Source organism: Apteryx mantelli, chromosome 28 (genome assembly GCF_036417845.1).
Source record: "Apteryx mantelli isolate bAptMan1 chromosome 28, bAptMan1.hap1, whole genome shotgun sequence".
Lineage (NCBI taxonomy): Eukaryota > Metazoa > Chordata > Aves > Apterygiformes > Apterygidae > Apteryx > Apteryx mantelli.
Genome location: NC_090005.1, coordinates 2,449,410 through 2,465,762, shown reverse-complemented (window position 1 = coordinate 2,465,762; position 16,353 = coordinate 2,449,410). Strand labels below are relative to the sequence as shown.

The window sequence follows — 16,353 nt, the reverse complement described above, 5'->3', positions numbered from 1 at the left end:
CTGCTGGTACATGCCGGCGACGAGGGAATCAAGCAGACGGCTCCAACCACGGCTATTGCTGAGTGTCACCAGTCTGGATGGAGGATTCACCCCTCTGCTACCGCGCCGGGGACCGGCGGCTCACACAGTGCCAGCACGGGGCACCCTTCCCACCCTCCGCCCAGCAGAAACCACAGCGAGCGACGTCTCCCCAGCTGGCCCAGCCCCACGTCCCCATCGCCGAGGGATCCGGATCCAGGTGCCAGCGGCGCATCCTGCTCCGTCGTCTGTGGGGAGCAGGGGCTGGCAGGGCTGGAGGGCGCTCGGAGCAGGGCGCTCCTGGGCTCCCGCGTCTTACCAGCTGGGGACGGAGGCGGTGTCCTGCCACTGGAGCGAGCGGTGTGCCCTGGAGCACGGAAGCAGAGCCGGGGTCCAGGCAGCGGAGCTGATCCTGGCTTGCTGGAGCTCCCCGCATTCAGCCACGGCCCGGGACTGTTTTCTTGTAAAGAAGTTGGGTTCCAACGACTCTTTGGTTTCTTGTAAATAAATCTCCCTTTCTCTCTCTCCCGGTACCGCCGTCAGCTCTGTCCTTGCAGCCCTCGCGCCTGCCCAGCGTTTCGGTTTTGGCTCTCGGCCGCCACGGGGCTGGGCTTTGCTGCGCGTCCCGCAGCCAGGACGGCCCCGATCGCGGCTGCGCGGGGGCTGCCCGGCCTCGAGCCCAGCTCCCCGGCCGGGGGGTGCTGCCCCGTTGGGCTGCGGTAGCCGAGGGAGAGCACGTGGGGCGGGGAGACGCGGGGGCAGCACCGTGCCGGCTCCGCAGGGTTACGCTGGCCACGGTCGCCCGCGCCGGTCACTCGCTCTGGTGCGGGAGCCTCAGCTCGTCCCGCGGCTGCTCCGCGGGCACCGCGCTCGGGAGAAAGGACCCCAGGTGGCACACGCGGCACTGGATTTGCCTCTGGTGACTAAATTTATTTAGCAAGAAAAACTCTTGGCTGACTCCACACTGGCCGGCCATTTACAGATAATAAAGTATAACAGATCTGTCACGTAATCCAGAAAACAACCTTGGGCAGTTACAACTAAAAAATAAAGTGGATTTGTTTAATTTAAAAGCTCAAAAATAACAAGCCATATGTTTTTAAACATGTAGTAAACACAAAAGCAATATAGTCTATGATACAATGTACACTATACACAGTGGGGATGGCGGGCAGCACACGGGGAAGGAAAGGGGGGGGGGGTTAAAGTCCCAAGATTCAAAAGGAAACGCCACATCACTTGGAAACAGAAAGGGGGAAAGAAAGAAATCACTGGAGAGAGAGAGAGAGAAAAAAAAAAGAAAAACTTCATTATTGGAAAAGAAACGTTAGGAGAAAAGGGGCAATGGGATGGGCAGCATCTTAAAAGGGAGCAATTAAATAAAGATTAAAAAAAAAAGCACTCACAATACACAGTGTTCATAATCAGGAGCGGGGAGCATAAGGCAACGATCTCCATAGAAAAAAGGGACCTTCCAAAGGGGTTTATATAGATATTTATAGCTATTTATAGATTTTAAATATAAAGTAGGAATGTGCTGTGGAGCCTCTCCTGGCCTGTCCGCACCGAAGTGCCCTGTCGCCTCCGTGCCTGACTCCTGTGTGCCCACGAGGACGTTTCGCCGGCTCCGGGCCACGGCCAGGCCCTTCTGCGGAGGTCGCCTGGGGCGCTCTGCCCCACGGCCCCTGGGGATCCGTAAAGACGTTCGGCCCCTTGTGCCCTTCAGAAAGGGCTTCTCCTGTGTTGGGGCCCGGTGGTGGCGGAGGAAGGGAAGGAGGACGTCCCCGAGGGCTGTGCTGGCGGGGGCACGGCCCCTCTCCGGGGGCGCGGGGACGCCGGAGTGCTGCGAGGGCCGTGGAGTCCCAGGCTGGCGCCCGGGCGACCCTCGCGGGGCCTGTCTGCACGGCCAGGGAGCCGCGGGGCAGCTGCCGGCCCTACAAGTTCTTGGTGACCAGGTGGGTTTTATAGTGCTTCGTCAGGTGGTCACTCCGCATGAAGCGTTTCTGGCACTGCGCGCACTCGAATCGCTTGTCACCTGCGGGAAGAGCAGCAGCGGTCAGGGCTGGACAGCCGGCGCGCCTCGGCACGGAGGACACCCCCGCGCTCCCAGCCCCACTTTCGTCCCTGCATTCCCCTAACCGGCTGTGGTCACAACTGCGGGGACCTCCCAGGGCTGCAGTGACGTGCCCATGCCGGGTCCTTTCTGCAGCTGCTCACCCTGGCCCTTCCACAACACCTCTGTCACCACCTTCACCCGGAGCAGCCTAAAGGCAGCAGAGACCCCCCCCTTGCTTCCCGATCCCTCCCCAGTAATTCAGCCAAATGGCAAGGACAATATTGCGGTGGCCGAGTTCATCCCAGTCCTCGGCTCAGCACGTCCCTTCGGCTCTGACGGGGCCCAGGGCCTCGCACGGGCTGAGCCCTGAGGCCGCCCAGGGTGGAGGCAGGGGGCCGCGCGCCGGTGCCGAGCCGTGCCCCGCGGGGCCGCAGACCTGTGTGCGTGCGGGCATGCCGCTGCAGCTCGTCGCTGCGCGTGAAGCGCTTCCCGCAGAAGACCCAGTTGCAGACGAAGGGGCGCTCGCCCGTGTGCAAGCGCACGTGGGCGCGCAGCAGCGAGGTCTTGCGGAAGGTCCGCCCGCACTCGGGGATGTGGCAGATGTGCTTCTTCTTCCCTTGGTCCCCCGGCCTGCGGTGGGGCAAAGCAACAGGGCGGGCGTTAGCCTCGGGGACGGCCGCGCTCGCCCGCGGGACCTGCCCTCTCCCCTCCGCGAGCCGCTCACCTCTTCTCCCCGTCCTTGCAGTTGGGGCAGGTGCACGCCATCCGCCGCCTCTTCTCCCCTGGCTGCATCTCCCCGGACAGGGCTTGCTCCATCTGGAGCTGGATCTGGGTCGGGCTCAGCCCGCTGATGGTCAGGTTGTTGCCAGACACGTTCTGCACCGTCAGCTGCTGCTGGCCTGCGGGTGAAAAGGGGGGGTTGAGGCTCTGCCCGGGGCCTTGAGGCGGCCTCGGCTCCCGCGGGGCCGCGCGGCGCCCTGCCTGCTGCAGCCGTGCACATTCATCCATGCTCCTCGCGCGGCTCCGGCTGAAACCCTTTGGAGGCGGCTGGCCAAAGGGCCCTAGCGCGGGGTGGGACCGACCCCCGGCAGACACCCCAGGTCTCGACACCCCCAGCCCCGCATGCAGCACTGCCACGGCCCCTCTGCCCCGCCACGTGCTGGCCCCCAAGCGGGGCAGGTAAGTCCCTTTTTTCTGAATATACTGTGCGGTTTTTCAAAGTTTTCGGTTCGACCCTTCGGGGTGGGGAAATGACCAAAGAGGAAACAAAAAAGAAACTTTGAAAAAACGTGCAATATATTGACCAAAAAAATGGGACTTACCCCGGACCCTAAGGGCCGCTCCACGCTCGGGCGCTCACAGACGCGGCGGCCTGGGCCATGCCAGGGCCTTGCACAGCACCCGGCAGCCGTGATGGGGGCTGGAAAGAAGAAGACGGGGTCAGCAAGCGGGATCGCTGCTCTCGGGGCAGTGGGGAAAGAGGAGAAGTGGGACCTGATGGCTGAGCAGAGAAAGGGTCACTGCAAAGAGGGAGCTGTGGATAGTGGGCAGGGGCAGAGCAAAGGTGCTTCCACATCCACCAGGAGGAAAGGCACTAAGCGGAGGGTGTGGGCAGCTCTTTACCAAACACGCTTTCAGGAGGTGGACGCATCCCGGGTAAAACCAGGCTGAGATCTGCCTCAACTCATTTCATTCATGGAGCAGCAGCAGCCAGCAAGTCCTACGAGTCCCCTTCCCAGGCCAGGGCTGAAGCAAGGCCCCAGCCAGCTCTGCGGCACGTTGCAGGGAACGGCGCAGGCAGCAGCAGCATCTGCCTGTGGCATCTCCTCGACACTCATCGCAGGCCCCAGATTTACACACAAAGCAGCAATTAAAAACCCCCTTAAAAGCAACCCCAGCAATGACGGCAGCCCGCTGCGGAGCATTAAACCACACCGGCCCGTATTTTATGCTGACACGGTTTAGTCAAGCAAGAAAGAACAGCTTCCGACTGCAAAACCGAGCTGGGACTCCTGCCGGTTCTTGCTGAGAGAGAAACCACTGAACACCAGCAGGTCTTTCTGGATCAGAAAGCAGATAAACTTCCCCCAGACACGACTTCCTTCCCTCGGCTCCCTGCAGCAAATGCCACCAGGTGTGGGCTGGGGATCGCTGAGCGGGGACAAGGAAGGTTTGCCAGGGCCAGGAGGGGACGGAGCAGCCGTAGAGACGTGCCATTCCCTGTACAGGAGCTGTCTGGGGCTCGCAGACAGCTCCAAGCGCAGGCCAGGGGGTGCGTCTGGCTATTTTCTGCAAGAGCTGAAGGGACACGCTTGTCCCACAGAGGAGGCACAGGGCTGGGTTCACTCTGAGCAAACGGCGATCCCTCGCTAGCTGTTACAGAGCTTGGAGGAACACAGAGGTTGTGAGGGCACCTCTCCTGGCCTGGCTATCAGAAACCCACCGCCAACAGCCTCATCCACCTGGCAACACAGCGGATGCAAGGAGGAATGTCCCAGCCCCGGAGCTGGACTCCAGCGTCCCGCAGGACTCACTGCTGGTGTCAGCACGATTTGCAGCAGAGAGGCTGAAGGAGGGAAACCCCCTGGAGCACCGTGCCCCCAGCCCGGCTGGGTCCCAGCTCTCCCAAAGACACACATCTCACCCCGCAGGCCTGGCTATAGCTCAGCCTTCATCCGCTCACAGAGCTCAGGAGCGAACGGAGCTAGTCCAAGCCCTCAGAGATGTCCTGCAGTTCAGCACGACCACAGCCTGACTCCGAAGGTGAGCTGTCTCTGTTACCTGCCCTTGCTGACAAAGCTTACCAGGACGGGCTTGGGAACACCCAGCAGAGCCACCAGAGCCACCCTACGAAATGCTCGGGGCCTCCTGGAGCGAAGGGAGCCAGAGAAACCGATGGCGTTTAACACTCAGCCTCGGGTTGCCAGGGATCTGCTTACGAAGCGGCAATATCCCAGCTGCAAAGCACAGCTAGCAGGGGCTTTCTGTCCTCCGGACCGGGGAGCTCCCCATGTCCTGCTGCCCTGCCCGCCCGCCCCGCCGCAGCGCAGCGCGCAGCCCACCTCCGGTGTTGGTGATGGTGACGGGCACGCCCTGGACCTGCACGCCGTTGATGTTGATGGTCTGCATGGCCTGTGCTGCAGCCGCCAGCTGAGCCGTGTTCAAACTGATGATGCCTCCGGCGGGGGCGATCTTTGGCAGAGTGCGCTCCTTGCGCGTGGCTGGTTTCTTGCTGCTGCCCGCCGTGCCGGAGCTGCGGGACACGGGGCTGCTGCAAGAGGTCCCAGATGGAGCCACCGTCATGGCCGGGGCTTCCTGGAGCAGCACTGTCTGCAGCTCACCCGAGGGCGTTTTGAAGTAGACCTGATGGGAGGAGAGGAATCAGACCAGCCACCGTCACCAGGGGAAAACGTCTCCTTCCATTGCGACAGTCACCCTCCCTACGCAACCCAGAAATCTGGGCCTGCAACAAGCCAAAGAAAAGCAGAAGTCGCCCAAGCATCTGAAAATACTGGGCCTCCTGCAGAAAGGTCCTGGCCGTGCACGGCAGCAAAGGACTGCTTTGCCCTTGTAGCCAGGTTTCCGAAGGCAACACCGGTTACGCAGTCCAGCAGCATAAGCCCTGCTCCCCCCCCCACCCACCATTTCCCAAGAGCTTCTGAACCAGCTGCCTAATCCCAACCCGACCTGGAAGCACAGCAGAGGTTTCAGGGACACTCCATTCCTACAAGTCCTAGAAAAACAGGCAGCCAGCAAGAGAGAGAGATTTAATAAAGCCCCACTGAAGGAATGGCGACATTCCCAACCCTTCTTAGACAGCAGGGAATCCACACAGCCACTCTGGAGGGCTAAACTGGGTGCTAGGTAGGGATGGTTTGGCAGCTCACAAGCCCCCTAGGCTTTTTAAAGCCTGGGTCAGGGCTTGATGATGGAACAGGGCAGAGGAGGAACCTCGCAGAGGAGGAAGGGCTCAGGACATGGTACCTGGGTGGGGGCGGGCTCTGTTGTCTGGATCTGGAAGTTCTGGTTGGATTTTTGGGGGACGGTGGGGAGCGTGGCGGAGGCCGCCTGGACAACGCGCAGGGCCTGCTGCGGGATCTGCACCACCTGCGGCTCCTGCTTGGGCTGCACCACCTGCACCTGCTGCACCACGGCCGGCTGGCCGGAGCCCGGGCTCTGCACGATGAGCAGGTTGTTCCCTGCCTGGATGATGTTCTCCGCCGTGGTCTCTATTAACACCGTCTCCACTTGCTCAGCCACGGCCATGGCAGCAGGCTGGGCTGGCGACATGGCTTTCTTTCGAGGCTTTTTGCTGGGCTTCGAAGGGCTCTCTGCAATGATCTGGGCCGGCGTGCTGGGCTCAGCAGCGTTCACCAGGTTGTTCACAGGCAGGGTAAGAGTCACGTTGCTGCCGCTGGTTAGCTTGACAACGTTGCCTGCGCCCTGCACTGGAGAAGCTCCCCCTTTCTGTGCCGGAGCCGGCTTGATGGGCACAGGCTTGTGAGAAGAAGAGGAAGGCGTGAGGATCGCTTGATTCGTGCCTGGAATAATCTGGATCTGGTTGGTGAGGTTGGGCTGGACTTGGATAGTCTGTCCTCCCGCAGCCTGGATCTGGGGCACGGCCTGGTACTGGATGTTCGCGGACGAGCGGGTCCCTTTGTTGATCACAGCTGGGTTCTGAATGGCAAAAACCAGCTGCCCTCCGGGGTAGGAGGTGCCAACCTGAGAGCCCTGGATCTGGAAGAGGTTCCCTTTCGACGACAGGATCCCAAAGCTGTTCTTTCCAGAGCCCAGAGGGAGCGGAGCAGGTTTGATGGGGACGAGTTTGCGAGGTGTTGGCTGAGGAGGGGCAGGAGGAGTCACGGCGGCTTCCACTGCTGGGGGACCGATTTTGCTACATGTCGCTGCGAGGAGGGCTAGCGGAGACGGCTGGGAGTCCTAGGGAACCGGGAGGGAGACGGACGCGTTAGAGACGAGGCTTGTGCCAAACAGATCTGGAGATCAAGGCAGTGAAGGAAAGGGTGCACGCTATCAAAAGTAATCCAGTCCATGCCAATGAGGCACCTCATACTAAAGGAGCTACATAATTACCCACATCATGTGTGTCTTTAGCTCACTCTTCTACGCATGTTGCTCTTTACTCGCATTACACACACCCTGGAGTGTTTCATGCACTTTTAATCCAGAGATCCTCTTGTGATATCAACTGCTAACGTGACCCAAGAGGTCCCTAAAGAAAACGTGGCAGGAGGAGGAGAAACAACTCTCCACAGTCTCAGAAAGAGCCAGCATTGGGGCTGGGAACAAATCCAGACTACGGCTCCCCAGTCCATCTTGCAGCCACCCCTCCTCCTGACACAGCAACACAACCAAAACGACGCACCATTCGCAATTCCGCACCCTGCAACATGTCCCTCTGCCCTCGGCACGGCGGGGAGCCGTGAGCTCGCCGATGCCCCAGCGCTCACCTGGGCGGTGGAGGCGGCAGGCTGCAGGTATTCACTGGGGCTGACGGCAGCAGTCGCAGCCATACTGTCCTCTTGATCTGCGAGGAGGAAGCACAGAGACGGAGGGGTAAGGCCAGCAGCGAGAACAGAGACCGCAGCTCCTTGGTGCGCCCAGCCCGAGGCCCCGATGCCCAAGGGACTCTCCCAGCGTCTCCCTAGACCAACCAGAACATTGAACCTCACCCTGCGCCTTCAGCACGGGGTTAATAAGGGGCTAGAGAAATCTCACCATTTCATCACCTCCTCCCCAAACACCCTTTGACCTTTGTTCGCCACCACAGAGAAACGCCAGCTACTGTGGGCAGCCGACCACAGGGCCGGGGCGCCTGGCTGGAGCCCTCCGTCTTTGCCCGTGTTTCAGTACGGGGCTGAGTTGAAGCCGTGGCCTCCCCGGGCAGACAGAGACCATCGCTGCTTGCAGAGCCCCGCGGCAGCCCGGCAGCGGAGACGGCCTCCCGGTTCCCTGCCCCGCGCGCCGGCCACAGCCCACACTGTCTCCTAGCCGCCGCTTGTTTTTCTAACTTTGGGGATTTCAGAGGACAGAGTTTTGGTACAGAATCATGTTTTTTCAAAGCTGCAAAAACATTGTTTCAATTATTTTGGTATGTTGTTGGTGCTGAATGTTTGTAAGTCGTTATGTAATTAAAAGGTCACTTCAGGGAATAAAAGGCCGCTGGAGCTCGCTGGCAGCAGGGTCCGGGGAGGCTGAGAAAAGCTGCTGGTGAGCAGGGAGGAGAGAAGAGCAGCAGCACAGGAGGGCCCAGAAGGGAGAGGAGGCATCCGCAGGAGCCAGAGCCGAGGCTGCAGAGCCTGCAGCATTTGAACCAGAATTGTGCACCGGGGAGACAAACTCGGGGAAAGGATGAGGGCAAAATTACAACTGAGAAGCCACGTTGTTCAAAGGCCCTGGCAGGCCCACGCCAGGCTGGGAGGAACCAGCTCGAGCAGCTGCAGCTCCTGGAGAACCAGGCGGGTCGTGCGGCAGGAGCCAGGCGCGAGGCAGCGCCGCGATGGGGGGCATCCCGGCGGAGAGCTGCAACGAGGGGGCGACTAACTACCTGTACGGCATTCGCTGCCTTCTCATCCACAACTGTCCTTGGGGAGGTGGAGCAAGTTTGCAGCCTCCGACACTTCTCTTCTACTGCCCTGCATGCCGCCGAGCAAAAATACCAGGGATGAGGCTGTGCCTGCCACTGGGACAGCTAGAATGATTTCTTTTTAAAGGCTTAATACAGCGAAGCCAGGGAGAGAGACTCCTAAATCCTCACAATTTGCTAAATCTTTTGTGCCAGACAAGAAAGACATTTCATCCGTGACATTTCCTTTGGCAAATTCCCCAGTTACCCCCATCTAGCATTTGCTGTATGGCTCAATAGCTTGATAATATTTGCCTAGACAAGGTGCCAGGGAGAACTTGTCTGAGCTCGAACTCTCTTTATTACCACTGCTGACAATGTCCTGGTTTCAAACGGGGAATTACGGCCATCTGAGGAATACGGATGTTTGAGGTTTTCTTAGGGCGTCTCTGAAATACAGCTCCAGCTCTGGCGAGCCGACGGGAGGTGAGTGCTGTGGTATTTGCAAAGATGCCTGGCTTGCAGGAGTGATGAGAAGCACTGGCAGAGCACGATCAAGATACGAAGCCCCATATGGCTTATAACACAATGTACCAGCCAAAACAATAACTGTTGCATAAGCACAGCAAGTGGCTTTTTGCTGCTCAGCAGGGACCAGGCAAAAGCCGCGTCTCGGGACTGCTGCGGAGGGCTGTTTTCTGGGTTCCACGCAGGTGGAACGAAGATCTGGCACAGGCAGAGCCTCCGCTCAACAACCTCGCGCTCCTGCCCGGAGAGCTGCAGGAGGCCCTGGGTAAGAAGAGGGGCTAAGCAGATGGTGGAACAAACACATTTGGGGAAAAATAAAGGCAGGTTTTGTTCCAAAGTTGAGAAAGGCGGAGAGGCGTCAAGGGAGCAAACTCCACGCTCCAGAGCCCGCTGCGGCAAAGGCTCGTCGGCATCACTTGCAGGAAAGGCAAGTGGCATCGGTACAGGCTGGGTGCGAGTTGTCAGAGCCAGCACTCAGCCTCGACAAGGCAGACTCGAACCTCGCTTAAAGAAGCGTCCACTGTCAGCATGTGGCTGCGGGAGCCCCAGCCAAAAACACATCTGCGTTAGGAAAATGAGGATTTTCTGTTGTTTTGAAACTATGCTGGCTAACAGGCGGGAAATGCCTAACGCGGCCAAGGTTGTGAGCTGTCTCCCATATATCTGACCTGAGTGGGATGCATGGTTTAGCTCGACTAGCTGAATACGCACAGATACAGCCCTTGTCTCAGGCACGCAGGGTACCAACGCACTGTGAAAACATCCTCCTGCCCCACGAGGACTAGACACGCGCCTGGGAGGAGGCAAGTCTTTGCTGACACGGCAGCGGGCAGTTTTGCAATCCAGTCCACTGGTGTGAGCGAAGGCAAGCGCTGGCAATTGAGGAAGAGAAGGGTGCCCACGGCACGGCCCAAGGCGAGCTCGGCAGGGCAGGCAGGACGGGAGGTCAGGGCAGCAGCACGCATCCAGGCACCGCATTCGCGCCCCCAGTGCAGAGCCTGAACCTCGAGGCGCACGCCAAGGCGCAGCGGTCGCGCAACGCCAGAACAGCATCCGATACCCCCCGCGGGGTATACGGGAGGCACCGAGACTGCGGAGAGACATCTGGGAGGGTCAGTGTGTCCACACAGCGCCGGGCACAGCGGGGCCGAGCCTGCGCGCAGCACTCCCCGCAGCGCCAGCGAGGCAAACACCACCCCACAGCAATTAACCAAACGGCCTCAAAAGTGCATCAGCTTCGCCGGACGAAGCGGTGCTGCGTTTCATTCCGTGCACGGACAACGCAGGAGCCGTATGCGTTTCTGTCCAGTGCAAGAGCCAGTCATCAGATCTTAATGCAGCCTAGGGCTGGCAGAAAAGCTATTTAGGCATTTTAGATACAATCAATGCTAACAAAAATGGAGTTTCAGCAATGTCAATGCCCTCAGCTCCCTCCTGTGCCACCTTGGCTGTCCTGTATGGCACTAACTGGTCTACAAAAATAACGTGGGTCATCAGAGAGACAGACAGCTCCTCCCTGGGAACGCAAAGCCTTTTGCCAAACAGAAAGTGGCTAAGAAACAGAGCGATCGGGCCACAGGCCAAGTCACCAAGGAGCCCGCTTCCCAAAGGCAGGCAGTTCCCACCAGGCAGCGGACTCCACGGCTTCTCTCAAGGCAACGCGAAGGCTCTTTCACAGCCTGTCGCGACCAAGCGCATAAATCCCCAGAAAGAGTCAGCTCAGGGTTCCCGGCGCCTGGGACAGCACTGCATGGAAATTACTTGCGCCGTTTTTCAGAAAAGGGCATCCATTCCCTCTGAGCCACTCACTCTCACTCACTGTGGCAACCTCTTGGAGACTAAAGCATCAGACATTTGCAGCCGGCTAGCTGGCCTGCGCTAAAAGGACGCATTCTTCCCAGAAAGCCAGGAGCTTGTACGGCTGCCCAAGCTACACGGCTGCACCCTCCCTTTCAGCAGAATTAAGACACTGTTAAGGATTAACAGCCCTGACTACAAATAAGAGCAATGCTGACCTGGTCAAAAAGAGAGAGACGTATCGCAGAGATCCTATTAGCCCACACAAATAAATTAGGGTAATGACTGGGGGAGAAGCCCTGTCTCTCCACAGATGCAGTGTAATCCCTGAGCTACACATTTATTCACCCCATGGAGAATTTGCTCAGCAATTCAGGTCCAGTTTGCCCCTCTGTAAACCCCCAGCCAAACACCAAACGGCACAGAACAGCCCCTTTAGGTGATTAAAGAGCACTGACTCACAAAATTCATTCATTCTCATTTTTCATGGCCACCCTCTTCTGCTTTTTCTCTGCTTGTCACAAGCCCATTTTTGTATGAAAACCATCTCACTACAGAGTGGAAACAACAGCTGCCTCATCCCTTCCCTTCATCCCCTGTAAAAGGGCAAAGCAACCAACATCTCAAAGATTTCTGGCTTGAGATCTGTTTCTTTTAGCATGTTACGCAAACAAATGTAATCAGGACTTGTTCCTGCCCCAGAAGATGCAGGCCGAGCGCCTCACGTACTAGCTAACCGCCCAGACACTCTGGCTTCTGCTCGATGGCTCTTCGAGGAGCTCTCAAAGCCAGTTGTGAGTTCACGGCACGTGTGAGAAGTGCACAGGGCTGGACTCGAATGATCAAGCCGTAGGAGGAGAAAACTTACCAATCGCGCCAGCCTATGAGACCCCATGTCCAGCCGGTGAAACGCCCGCTAGCAGCCAGCTGGAGTGCTCACACCAGCACGATTGGTAGGTTTGCTCAGAGGCGGCTCCTTCACTTCTCACAAGAATTTATTTACTTTGGAAACTGTGCCATTATCTTCAATATTCTACAAGAGATATAAAGGGAAGAGATATTTTTTTTCTTCCTAACCAGAACAAGCCTTTTCCCTCAGGGAGCTGCCCGGCTCCACTGCTGGACAATCCTCTTTAAGGATCTGCAACTTCTAGCTCAATGGAAGGAGCCTAGGACAGCAGGGCAAATGGTGACACAAAATACCTGTCAGTCCTCACAACCATTATCCCCGTCCTGCAGCCTGAACAGCGCAGGCACTTTTACACAGCTACAGAGCTCCCTTTCAGGAGCTTCTGCACAAATTTGTATGTTTGAGACTGCAATTTCAAGTCCCATCACCACAATATCCTTGTTATCTTTAACTACCTGCTCTCACAACCCCCCCTCTGACACAGGGAACACTGCGCCTCTCTACAGATGAGGCACAGGCTTTGAATCCAGGTCTTCCAGTTTTAGGCTAGTGCTCTGTTCCCTGAAACACCCTTCCCATCTTCATGATGGCTGTATGAAAATCATTAACCTGGAAAGAGAAGCGTTTAGAGAACCACGCAGAGGGCCCAAGGCAGCCTTTCCACCTCTAGCTATAGCTGACTAAGGCCAAACCAAATCACAGCTGTGAGTAAGACAGGCCTGTTCTTAGTGGGGGCAAGGAGCAAAGCAGAAGTTTCCTCTTTTGCGGCTGGGGGAACGTAATCCTACCGAGGTCAGACAGCACATTCAGGACAATTAGAAACAACAACTAAAGCCGCGAGTCAACGCAGAATCACAGAATCACAGAATGGTGGAGGTTGGAAGGGACTTCTGGAGAAATACATTTCATTTCTCAGGTGGCATTTCTCTGAAACGGCCTGATCATGCTTTTGAGACCCCCCCAAACGGGCAGTGCTAGACATATCCCAGACCTGGATCCAGCAGCACCGGGACCAAGGGGCTGCACAGCAGCACCCAGCTCTCCTAGCCATGAGTGGGTACGTCATGCACTGCAAGAGGGACTGATCTAACTTTCAGTGCCCAGATTGACATATCTGATCAAGTTACTGCAGTTTTAATTAGTACCTTGAGAGTGAAGATGAATCAGAGCCCCCTAAAATCGATGCATGACCTCAGCAACTGCAACCAATACTCAAGATTATCAAGCTAAGCACAGTAATAGGGAAAAAACACCCCGATGGCAAGTGCTCACTTTGTTTTTCACAGCCATAAGTGATATTGGTCTATAAATCTTGAGAGTCAGACACAAAGGAAGTGAAACACCTGTATATTTACATATTAACAGCAGGAAATCAAGCAACGTCTTAGAATAAAACAGCCAGGATTTTTGTTGTTGTTAATTCCCTGTTAAAATAATTCAAGAGGACAAAACCTTCTGCACTCTCCAAAAGACACAGAAAGAGCTGTTTCCAAGATAAGACACATGAGAACTTGCTCTAGCAGGAAAGCACTATTATTTTAGAGTTGAAGGGAAAACTCCAGAACTGATTCTTTAACCACTTTCTCTGCCTCTTCCAAGAAGAAAGATTTTGCCACAGCCTAACTCTGAGCACTCCAATACACAGATGTTCCATTCACTTGACAAAATCAGAGTTTGTTTTCTCCTTCTCTGATGTCCAGGGGAAATTCCCTGGCATTTCAGCTGCACTTAAGCAGTAAGAGCGGGAGAACTAGCTTAAATAAGGCAAACCTGGCTAGCAGCGCTGCCGAGGATGCACATGCATGCTGCAGGACCGGCCTTAGGGAGGAGGGAGCAGCTCCTAACTCCGCATATAGAGAGAGGGAGAGGTTTTAATGGCTTGAAAGCAAACACATCGCAGGGCACCCTTGAATGGCAGCTCCCCCAGAGCGATGAGAAAGGCCGGGTGGAAACTTCCAGCAGCATCAATCTATCTCTCGCTTCCTGAGCGGCCCAGATCCTGTTGCGTCTCACATCCCCCCGGGACCAAAGCAAGAACCCCCTTGGCCATTTCTCCCTGCTACTCGCCGGGGCTGGGGGCAGCTCCCTCGGCATCGCCTCGCCGCAGCTCGGCCCTGCCACCCCCCTTGCTGGGAGCGAGCCTGAGCGCCCTCCTTGTCCCAGGGCCCTTTACGGGGGCAAAACAGGGTGGGCTGAAAGGCCCCGCGCTCCCCCAGGCCCTTCCCCACACGGCACCTGCCCCCCATCTCCAGGCTCCTCTCCAACGTGCATCAGCAACGACGCACCCCACGTACCCCCAGCGCCCCACGCCGGACCGTACCTGCCCCCCGCTGCTCCTAGCGCTGGCACCCTGCCCCTCGCCCCTCGCACCCCCTGCGTCCCCCTTCCCCACAACGCCGGGACACTTCCCACACGCACCCTCAGCCACGGGCCACCCGCATCCGCTGCGGGCTCCTCGGCGCCCCAAGCACGAGCGCAATCCGGCAGCCCCAGCGGCCCTTTGCTGGCACCTCCCTACCCCACCTCCCCCTGCACGGGCACCCCCTGCCCGGGCTCCGACAGCCCCGAGCGCCCCCGGCACGGGTGTCTCCGGCCCCGGGCACCCCCGGAGACCCCCGGCACGGGTGTCTCCAGCTCCGGGCGCCCGCGGGCAGCCCCGGGGACCCTTGGACGGGGCTCCCCAGCAGTCGGGGCACCTCCTGCACGGGCCCCCCCAGGGCCGGGGCCCAAAAGCAGCCCCAGCCCCCCCCCCAGCCGGGACAACCCCTACTCCGGGCCCCGCCAGGAACCGGGCACCCGCCGCCCCGGCACCCGCAGCCGCCCCGGGCGCCCCTGCAGCCCCCTCCCCGCCGTCACGTACCGGGGCATCCCCTGCCGACGCCGCCGGCCCCCCCCCAGCCCCGGACCCCCCGCGTAGCCCCGGGGCCGCCCCGCCCCTGACGGCGCCGGCGGCGGGTCCCCGGGGAGGCGGGCCGAAGCGGTGGGCCCGCCCCCTCCCGGGCCCCGGAAGCGCTGCCCGCCCGCCCGCCCGGCGCACGGAGAGGGCGGGCCGGGGCGGGCCGCGGAGGCCGCACGCCCCTTCCGGGCCCCGGTTCCGCCGGCCCCGCCGCCGCCTCGCCTCCTCCCCCCCCCCGCCCGGCCGCCCCCGGCCCGGCGCCGCCGCCCCCCCGGCCCGACCCGCCCCGCGGAGCGCCCGCACAGACCGGCCGGAGCGGCGGCGGCTCCGACCCCCCTCACGGCGCCATCTTCCTCCTCCTAGGCCGCTCGGGCACCGCCCTAGACGGCCCGCCCCCCTCGCCGCCTCGCGGCCAATCCCCACCCTGCTTGCCGGCGCCCTGGCCAACCGGCGGGGGGATGCATTATAGCCGGCCAATCCGCCGTGGCTGGCTTCTTGATGGACAGCGCCGCTGAGCAATGGGGCCCGGTGATGGAGTGACAGTTCCGCCAATGGGCGCGGGCCTCCGGCTGACGGACGGAAATGGGAGACCCAATGGGAGAACAAGTCTCTGATTGGCAGCGCGCTTGGCTAATGAGAGCAAGCCCAGACAGTCGCCATCTGCTGATTGATTGACAAGCGTTCGGGAAGGGAGGAGGCGGTACGGACTTCCTCGTGGGCGGGAGCCATCCCGGAGGAGCCTTGCGATTGGCCGACGGGAGGTCTGATTGACAGGCATATTCACCAAGGCGAACAGCGAGGCGGCCCCGCTCCAGCTGTGATTGGCGGAGTGGCGGGGGAGGGGAGGGGGGGTTCTGGAACGTTGAGGAGCCTGATGACGCCAGCAGGGTCCCCGCGCGGGGAGTCCCGGGGATCCCCCCCCCCCCCTGCGGCCGGGGCTCGGCGCGTCCCGCGTGGGCGCCCCCGGCCCGGCCCGGCGGGGCGGTAACGCTCCCCACGGCGCGGGACCGCCCCCGGCCCGCTGCCTCCGGGCGCTCGAGGGACGCGGGTCCCGCGGGCCCCTTTGCGCTGCAGCCCCCGGCGTGGGCCGTGTCCCTGGTCCCGCGCGTGGGGGCGGCCCCGGGTCCAAAGCGACGGGGCCGGGGACCGCCGCCCTTGGCACCCACCCGGTCCAGAGAGGCCCCGTCGGGGAGAAATCAGCGTTGCTCAGGGCACGGCCCTGCCAGGCGCCCACCCGTGGGTGCCCCGTCCCCCCTCAGCCCCCAGGCGGCGGCCGGGAGGGGAGCGCGTGGGCCCCCAGCCCGCGGAGGGGACGGCGCTGCTGCCCCGGTCCTCTGCTCCTCTTGGCACGGCCCCGCGTCCCGCCGCGCGTCCCCGGCGTCTCTCATTACCGGATCACGCCACGCCGGGCGACGCGGCATTCCTCGTGCCGCGCCGGGGATTTCGGCGGCTAATTGCAGGGCATTATCCGATTATGGAGGTGAATCGCCCCGTGGACGCAGCCGGCCGAGCTGCGGGGCCCCTGCGGGCTGGCGTGGGACGGGGCCCGGCGCCCAGCAGACCCC

At 60.0% G+C, this 16,353-nt stretch overlaps 1 protein-coding gene across 4 annotated transcripts; it reads right to left on the bottom strand.

The window, feature by feature from the left end:
• Positions 1-927: 927 nt before the first annotated feature.
• Positions 928-15,157, bottom strand: SP2 (Sp2 transcription factor). Of its 4 annotated transcripts, XM_067312088.1 has the most exons (8): positions 15,096-15,145; positions 11,851-12,015; positions 7,543-7,619; positions 6,059-7,012; positions 5,137-5,437; positions 2,799-2,973; positions 2,511-2,704; positions 928-2,053 (listed from the first exon to the last, which is right to left on the bottom strand). In XM_067312088.1, exons 3-8 carry the CDS (start codon positions 7,603-7,605, stop codon positions 1,953-1,955), a joined length of 1,788 nt encoding a protein of 595 aa, XP_067168189.1. In that variant the 5' UTR covers positions 7,606-7,619; positions 11,851-12,015; positions 15,096-15,145; the 3' UTR covers positions 928-1,952. The 4 variants fall into 4 exon arrangements, with proteins under 4 accessions (XP_067168189.1, XP_067168188.1, XP_067168190.1 ...); XM_067312087.1 differs by lacking the exon at positions 11,851-12,015 and having other exon boundaries at positions 15,096-15,157; XM_067312089.1 differs by lacking the exons at positions 11,851-12,015; positions 15,096-15,145 and adding an exon at positions 14,753-14,776.
• Between the last annotated feature and the right edge of the window lie 1,196 nt (positions 15,158-16,353).

Coding starts and splice junctions, on each gene's coding strand:
- SP2 (XM_067312086.1), bottom strand. CDS start 10,289: ATGTCTCTCCGCAGTCTCGGTGCCTCCCGTATACCCCGCGGGGGGTAT. Junction 7,013..7,542: donor CTGCCGCCTCCACCGCCCAG/GTGAGCGCTGGG, acceptor CCGGTTCCCTAG/GACTCCCAGCCGTCTCCGCT. Junction 5,438..6,058: donor CAGAGCCCGCCCCCACCCAG/GTACCATGTCCT, acceptor TCCTCCCATCAG/GTCTACTTCAAAACGCCCTC.